Genomic DNA, 8,307 nt, shown 5'->3' on the forward strand with positions numbered 1-8,307 from the left:
TGAGCTTTGCCAAAAAACACATTGTAGATTCTGAGGCTGTGGCAAAGGGTTCTGTGGTCAGATGAGACCACAATGGAACTTTCTTGCAAAATCCCAATAGGTCTTTACACCCAAAGAACATCATGCCTACAGTAAAGCCAGACGGTGGCAGTATCCTGTTATGGGGGTGTTTCTCTTTAGCAGGAACTGGAGCACTTGTCAGGGTGATGGACAGTGTAAAATGGACAGTGCAAAATACCCACAGATTCTTGAGGAGCACCTACAGCCCTCTGTCAGGAAGTTGAAAATGGGAAGATGGTTCATGTGAAAATAAAGCTGGAAAAAGTCCGATTTTATGTTTTCATTTCAGGCTGTAAGGCAACTAAAGGTGAACATTCTGACTTTCTATACCCACTGTATGTCTCAAAGTACTCTCAAATAAAACCTGACATTCTATACTGTCGCCTATATGAAACATTCTATCTTAAATACAAAATGCTGGAGTATAGAGCCACATTTTTTAGAAGTGCTCACTGTCCAAAAACGTATGGAGTATTTGCTTCTGCTGTGGAAATGCATTTTATTACTATCCAACTCTGGAAAATGTGTTACATTGACTTGCATTCTCACACTCAACCATGTTCTCTGTTTTTAAAGGATCAGCTCAGGGGAAAACCAATCCCTTTCAGAGCACATGCACCCTAGTGAGAGGAAGAAGTGGGAGTTGGCGTCGTGAAAACAGTGAATCAAGCATTACTATGTAGTAGTACCGTCTACACTCTTCAATGGTTCCTTCTCCTCTGCAGAGAGCAGGAAACCTGTTGAGATACCAAACAGATGGGGCATGGACAGTTAAAAAGGGCTGTCAGATGTTGTAAATGGACTAGTTTGCCCTAATAGTCATCATTAATTTCCTTCAGCCAATTATGTAATGATGAACATGCCCGATTCGCAAGGCAAGGGCATATTACACCATTAATGATGGGGTTCTCTCCATGTTGGCATACACCATTGACTCTAAGCATACACACATGATTTAATCAATTATTAGATTGGGGGTCTTGGTCCATTCCATTCCAGTATTGACAGTCATGCTTAATTTTGACTGCACATTTTAGTGGTCTACGATGGTTATGTTGTAGGATACAACCAACCTAACATATTGACAACGACACTGCATCTCTGTGCTAGAGGCGTCACTACAGACCCTGGTTCGATCCCAGCCGTGATTGGGAGACCCATAAGGCAAAGCACAATTGTCCCAGCGTCATCCGGGTTAGGGGAGGGTTTGGCTGGGGTAGGCTGTAAAATAAGAATTTGTTCTTAACTGACTTGCCTAGTTAAATACATGTTAAATAAAAATAAATGAGTTGTGACCAAAGCCTCTCATTGGCCAATACAAAGCATCAGCGATCCAGGGTTTATATACATGATTGGTCGCGACTTACATAATGAGCATGAGCTCGAAGAGGAGTGTCCAACTCCGACATGTATATATAGAAGACCTCCCCGCGCTGAAATAGAAATTACGATATGGCCAGTAGAAGAGAACAGCAATATCTCCCAATAAACCAGGAGGAGAAGAGCACGAAGTGAGAAGGCTACGATCCAGTCGTGAGTGATACTCCATTTCTTTATTCCATCCTTGCGTTGAGTTCTCAGAACAGTTAGCAGGATAAATACTGTTAATTTATACATTTAAAAAAAGTCAGAATGACTAGACATGATGCAAGTGCAGTAACTGCTGTTATCTCATTGCGAGGAAGAATAGATATTGTCGATCGATGCATTGTATCACATGTGGTGCGGATTGTCATTGCATTGTTTGCAGTGCAGGTCCACTACGTGCGGTCATTCGCTTGAACGACCGAGAAGCGGAGTTTAGAGCGCCAATGGACACGACTTTCTAGTCAGAAATTCAGAAACGGTCATCATGCTCAGAAATACATTCAGGCAGACAAGCTGAGGCTCTAAGAAAGTGTTTCCTACTCGCTGTCAACCTGGTCTCGGAGCATTTCGTATGATTCTGTACGTAAATCAGACAGTCAACATGTTAGGAATTTGCTAAACATATGTTACTAATTCTAGCTAGGGGACTAACGTTAGCTAGCTCCCTAATGTTAGCTAGGCTAGGATTTAGGGTTAAGTTTAAGAAATGGGTGACGGGTTAGTTAAAAGGGTTAAAGTTAAGGGAAGGGTTAGCTAACATGCTAAGTAGTTGAAAAGTTGCTAATTTGCTCAAATGCTAAAGTTGTATGTCATGCGCTTCGACCTCGCAACCTTTGGGTTGCTAGACTTTTTCGTATATGTCCAACCCTCCTTTTGTTTATGCCTTAACCTGTTAGGGCTAGGGGGCAGTATTGACACGGCCGGATAAAAAACGTACCCGATTTAATCTGGTTACTACTCCTGCCCAGTAACTAGAATATGCATATCATTATTGGCTTTGGATAGAAAACACCCGAAAGTTTCTAAAACTGTTTGACTGGTGTCTGTGAGTATAACAGAACTCATATGGCAGGCCAAAACCTGAGAAGATTCCATGCAGGAAGTGGCCTGTCTGACAAATCGTTTCATCTTGGCTCTTTTTATTGAAGACTGAGGATCTTTGCAATAACGTGACACTTCCTACGGCTCCCATAGGCTCTCAGAGCCCGGGAAAAAGCTGAACGATATCGAGGCAGCCTCTGGCTGAAACACAATATCGCTTTTGGCAAGTGGCCGATCAGAGTACTATGGGCTTAGGCGCGTGCCCGAGTCGACCGAATGCTTTATTTTCTTTCGTCTGTTTACCTAAACGCAGATTCCCGGTCGGAATATTATCGCTTTTTTATGAGAAAAATGGCATAAAAATTGATTTTAAAGAGGTTGACATGCTTCGAAGTACGGTAATGGAATATTTAGATTTTTTTTTGTCACGACTTGCGCCATGCTCGTCACCCTTATTTACCCTTTCGGATAGTGTCTTGAACGCACGAACAAAACGCCGCTGTTTGGATATAACTATGGATTATTTTGAACCAAACCAACATTTGTTATTGAAGTAGAAGTCCTGGGAGTGCATTCTGACGAAGACAGCAAAGGTAATAACATATTTTTCTTATAGTAAATCTGACTTTGAGTGCTAAACTTGCTGGGTGTCTAAATAGCTAGCCCTGTGATGCCGGGCTATCTACTGAGAATATTGCAAAATGTGCTTTCACCGAAAAGCTATTTTAAAATCGGACATATCGAGTGCATAGAGGAGTTCTGTATCTATAATTCTTAAAATAATTGTTATGCTTTTTGTGAACGTTTATCGTGAGTAATTTAGTAAATAAACCGGCAGTGTTAGTCACATGTTAGTCACATGCTAGTCACATGCTAATGTAAAAAGCTGGTTTTTGATATAAATATGAACTTGATTGAACAAAACATGCATGAATTGTATAACATAATGTCCTAGGGTTGTCATCTGATGAAGATCATCAAAGGTTAGTGCTACATTTAGCTGTGGTTTGGGTTTATGTGACATTATATGCTAGCTTGAAAAATGGGTGTCTGATTATTTCTGGCTGGGTACTCTGCTGACATAATCTAATGTCTTGCTTTCGTTGTAAAGCCTTTTTGAAATCGGACAGTGTGGTTAGATTAACGAGTCTTGTCTTTAAAATGGTGTAAAATAGTCATATGTTTGAAAAATTGAAGTTATAGCATTTTTTAGGAATTTGAATAACGCGCCACGGGATTACACTGGCTGTTGAGTAGGTGGGACGCCCACCTAGCCCATAGAGGTTAAGTAACCATCTGTCTTAACCTCTCTTGGGTAGGGGGCAGTATTTTCACGGCTGGATGAAAAACGTACCCAAATTAAACGGCCTACTACTCGGGCCCAGGAACTAGAATATGCATATTATTAGAAGATTTGGATAGAAAACACTCTGAAGTTTCTAAAACTGTTTGAATGATGTCTGTGAGTATAACAGAACTCATATGGCAGGAAAAAACCTGAGAAAAATCCAACCAGGAAGTGGGAGATCTGGTTCTTGTAGTCTTTTCAAGTCATTGCCTATCTAACACACAGTGACTTAGGGTTCATTTTGCACTTCCTAAGGCTTCCACTAGATGTCAACAGTCTTTAGAAAGTTGTTTGAGGCGTCTATGGTGAACAGAGAGCGAACAAAGGAAGTTGGAAGTTGTTGACTCAGGAAAGCACATGAGTTCATTGGCGCGCATTCACTTAAGGGGTAGCTGTGTTCCAAAATGTTTTTCAAGACATTGGAATCGTCCGGTTGGAATATTATTGAAGTTAAGTTAAAAAGGCCCTAAAGATTGATGCTATACAACGTTTGACATGTTTGAACGAACGTAAATATAACTTAACTTTTTGTCGTGACATTTTGGCTGCGCTTCCTACACTTGGAGTAGCTTACTGAACGCGCAAACAACGAGGTATTTGGACATAAATTATGGACTTTATCGAACAAAACAACATTTATTGTGGACCTGGGATACCTGGAAGTGCCTTCTGATGAAGATCATCAAAGGTAAGTGAATATTTGTAATGCTATTTATGATTTTAGATGACTCCAAAATGGCGGGTATCTGTATTGCTTGATGTCTTTTTTCTGAGCGCAGTACTCAGATTATTGCAAAGTGCGCTTTCCCCGTGAAGCTTTTTTGAAATCTGTCACAGCGGTTGCATAAAGGAGATGTTCATCTATAATTCTTTGAATAACAGTTTAATATTTTATCAATGTTTATGATGAGTATTTCTGTATATTGTAGTGCTGATTCACTGACAGTATTGGAGGCAAAATATTTTCTGAACATCACGCGCCAATGTAAAATGTTGTTTTTGGATATAAATATCAACTTGATCGAACAAAAAATGCATGTATTGTGTAACATGATGTCCTAGGAGTGTCATCTGATGAAGATCGTCAAAGGTTAGTGCATAATTTTAGCTGGTTTTCTGGTTTTTGTGATGCCTGTCCTTGCTAGGAAAATGGCTGTTTGGTTTTTCTTGTGTTGGAACTGTCCTAACATAATCTTACTTTATGCTTTCGCCGTAAAGCCTTTTTGAAATCGGACAATGTGGTTACATTAAGGACACGTGTATCTTTAAAATGGTGTAAAATAGTCGTATGTTTGAGAACTTTGAATTAGCTAGTGTCCCACCTCCCCAAGAGAGAGGTTAATGGAGCATCTTGGATTTACAAACAGAATAATACAAAATGCTCTGAGACCAGGTTGCAATTAAGTGTATTTGGGTCCACGAAATGAGTGCCTTTTGCTTGCCTTTGACATTAAGTATAAATTGTCCACAAATATTGCATTTTGAAAGCCTGTTTATATTAAAAAAGGCACTTCATTTAATATCTATAGTGTTTTTTTTTTTTTGGGGGGGGGGGGGCAATATTTGTTTTTTATTAAGTTGAACATGTGCTCTTTATGACCATGTCAAAATAAAGTGGTGGAACCACCCATTTACTGACCACATTGCAGCAGTGAACATGTGCCTACTGTACATATGTTCTTCGAAGGCTGTAGAGCTGTGATGCAGAACCCTGGTATGAAGGCAGGTGGCCCCCCTGATGGGGGCTATGGATGGGTGGTGGTCACCTCAGCCTTCTTTATCATGGGCCTCACTACAGGCGTCCTTAAGAACTTCGGCCTATTCTTCCTAGAGATCCAGAACCACTTTGGAGTCCTCACCAGCACCACCTCATGGGTCACCTCCACTATGATAGTCATGTTTCACTTGGGAGGTAAGTGAGGGCAACTTGTCTTGTTTACATTGCAGTTTAACTTCTATTTCATTATTCAACTGAAATGTGTTGCATGGTTATAGAGCGTTATAAGTTGGCCAAAAACAAACCTGGGTTTCATGCTCAAGCAACTAGACAAGGTTGACATTTTGTTGTAGTAACCACTAGAACAATCCACTCTGATTCCTGTAATGATTTGTCTCCACCTCAGCCCCAGTCGCCAGTGTCCTGAGCATGCACTGTACCCAGAGGGCAGTCATCATGATGGGAGGGCTCCTCACTGCTTCAGGGATGATCCTGGCTTCTCTCGACCTCAGTCTTCCATGGATGTACCTCAGCATAGGTGTACTGCAAGGTAGGGTTGAGGGCTCCCCAAGTGGAAAAATAAGTTTACGTATTTTTTGTTGTCAATGACCAATCACAGGAGACAACGGTCACCAGCCCATAAAACCTACTGTACCAGTACAGTTAAAATAATCAGAGGAAAATAAAAGGCATTACCTCGAGTGATTTTCGATTTCGGAAGTTTGAGAAAATAGAACTGAAATGGTCATCCCTGAGGGTAAACAATCCTGATGAATTTTACCTTGTGACCCCAACCAGAACGCATTGTAACTGAACAACTTGGTGTAGTTATTGATTAGCTATATTGGCTCATTAAATTTGAGCACATACTAAATGTAATACATTATACATGTGTAACAGACCAACACAGAGCCAAGATTTATCATCACTTTATTTTTAGGTTTGGGACTTTCATTTTCCTGGTTACCAGCCAACAGCATAGTGAGCCACTACTTCCTGAAGTGGCGTCCCATAGCGTACGCCATAGCCAGCTCTGGGGAGTGTGTTTTCGCCATGGTGTTCAGTCCTTTCTTCCAGTGGCTCATCGAGGTCTACACCTGGCAGGGAGCTCTGCTCATCATAGGGAGCCTTCAGCTCAACATCTGTGTCTGTGGAGCCCTCATGAGACCTCTTGAATCCAAACCCCATAATCCCACCAAGCCAAATAAGGACAACCACCAGGACTCCAAAGCTGCTGATGACCCGATGCCAAAGAAGCTAAGCTTCCAGTGGACGTTGCTAAGGAAACCAGAATTTCTGCTCTACATCCTGTTTGCCATTTTCGCTGCTGCAGGATTTTTCATCCCACCTCTATTCGTGGTTCCCTATGCCACCAGCCTGGGATTGAAGAACTACTGGGCGGCATCCATCCTGTCTGTGCTGGCATTGGCTGACTTGCTTGGTCGGCTGGCCTGTGGTTGGCTGGCCAATCTGAGGCTGGTGAGGAACCTACAGCTGCTGACAATGGTGGTCACCATGTTGGGAGTAGTGCTACTGCTGCTGCCCATTGGCAAGGACTACTCGGTCCTTCTGGTCTTCTCCTCGCTCTACGGTTTTCTGTTTGGCTGCGTTGTAGCCATCCATGTGATGTCTATTGTGGACATAGTGGGCCTGGAGGGGTTCGACAGCGGCCTGGGACTCTTCATGCTTTTTAGAAGTATCGGGGGCTTCATTGGTCCACCTGCTGCAGGTGAGATGGGGTGAAATTACAATGTTGACATGCACTAACTGAATTGCACCCATTTTCACTTTGAATGAACTAAGCTTTTAATCAGTGAAGCTACTGGTTTATTCATCCAGGGCAGCAGTTTGTGGGCTCAAATTTCTTCTCTTTGCACAGGTTGGCTGGTTGACCTGGACAAAGACTTTGGTGCATGCTTCTACCTGTCTGGATTGGTTCTCATCATATCTGGTGTGTTTGTGGTGCTGGTGGACCGACTTGTCGAGCGGAAGAAGGCCTCTCCCAGTGACACTGAGCTAGAGGCCACTCAGGCCTTTGCCTACAAGATGGGAGTGAAGCTGGTTGTTAGTGAGAGCAACTGCAAATAATGTTACTCTGTTTCAGGGGATATGGCAGTAAATGTTTGCAGTTCATGAGCTCTTGGGATGGCTTCATTCTGAGCTTGTATCGCCTAGTCAGGGTTTAATCTATCTTAAGCTGCGTCACAGGAGTAAGTAATGGAGGGTGTTGATATTATACCTGGTCATTCACCATTTGTAAAGTTCCCGGTTTACATATGTTTGACTAGGTTGTACAGTAGTTTTTATCACTTTTAATGCCTACCATTATGTATTTGAATGGTCACTGATTTGTCTTGCAATTGTCTGTTATATACTTGCCATACAGTATAACTAATGTTCATACAGGTATTTTGTTTTAATCTCTGGTGCAATGCATGTATTTTACCTATATTTTAAATTTATTTTTGGTTAGACATGCTAACACCTATGCTTAGGCACATAATGTGAGTAAAGTTAAGTATTTCGATGTACCGCTTTACCCATACATTAACTCGAATGTCATGTGCTATAGGGTTAATGATAAATCAATATTATTTATCCCCCTTTTACACAATAGAATATTACCCATGGAAATCTAGTACTGGAGCTGTGGCTCAGCACTTTACATGTCACCAGTGCCTTATCTAATTACTTTCTTTTTTTTTTCTTCAATAAAGACTATTCAAATATGTTAAGCTTAATGGCTGTGCAAGTTCCTTCCATCCACATCAAA

At 41.5% G+C, this 8,307-nt stretch overlaps 1 protein-coding gene across 2 annotated transcripts; it reads left to right on the forward strand.

Moving 5' to 3' along the window:
• The first annotated feature begins 1,468 nt into the window (after positions 1-1,468).
• zgc:114041 (monocarboxylate transporter 13) lies at positions 1,469-8,269 on the forward strand. Of its 2 annotated transcripts, none has more exons than XM_014171547.2 (5): positions 1,469-1,593; positions 5,505-5,729; positions 5,941-6,084; positions 6,475-7,263; positions 7,414-8,269. In XM_014171547.2, the coding sequence occupies exons 2-5, from the start codon at positions 5,519-5,521 to the stop codon at positions 7,620-7,622; spliced, it is 1,353 nt and encodes a 450-aa protein (XP_014027022.1). In that variant the 5' UTR covers positions 1,469-1,593; positions 5,505-5,518; the 3' UTR covers positions 7,623-8,269. The 2 variants fall into 2 exon arrangements, with proteins under 2 accessions (XP_014027022.1, XP_014027023.1); XM_014171548.3 differs by having other exon boundaries at positions 1,493-1,593; positions 5,649-5,729.
• Positions 8,270-8,307: the final 38 nt, after the last annotated feature.

The sequence above is a fragment of the Salmo salar genome, chromosome 24, assembly GCF_965601325.2.
Source record: "Salmo salar chromosome 24, fSalSal1, whole genome shotgun sequence".
NCBI classification, from domain to species: domain Eukaryota; kingdom Metazoa; phylum Chordata; class Actinopteri; order Salmoniformes; family Salmonidae; genus Salmo; species Salmo salar.

Excerpts from the sequence above, each read along its gene's own strand:
- zgc:114041 (XM_014171547.2), top strand. The coding sequence starts at position 5,519 with ATGCAGAACCCTGGTATGAAGGCAGGTGGCCCCCCTGATGGGGGCTAT. Across the intron at positions 5,730-5,940 it reads AGTCATGTTTCACTTGGGAG|CCCCAGTCGCCAGTGTCCTG; the intron begins GTAAGTGAGGGC and ends TCTCCACCTCAG. Across the intron at positions 7,264-7,413 it reads CATTGGTCCACCTGCTGCAG|GTTGGCTGGTTGACCTGGAC; the intron begins GTGAGATGGGGT and ends CTCTTTGCACAG.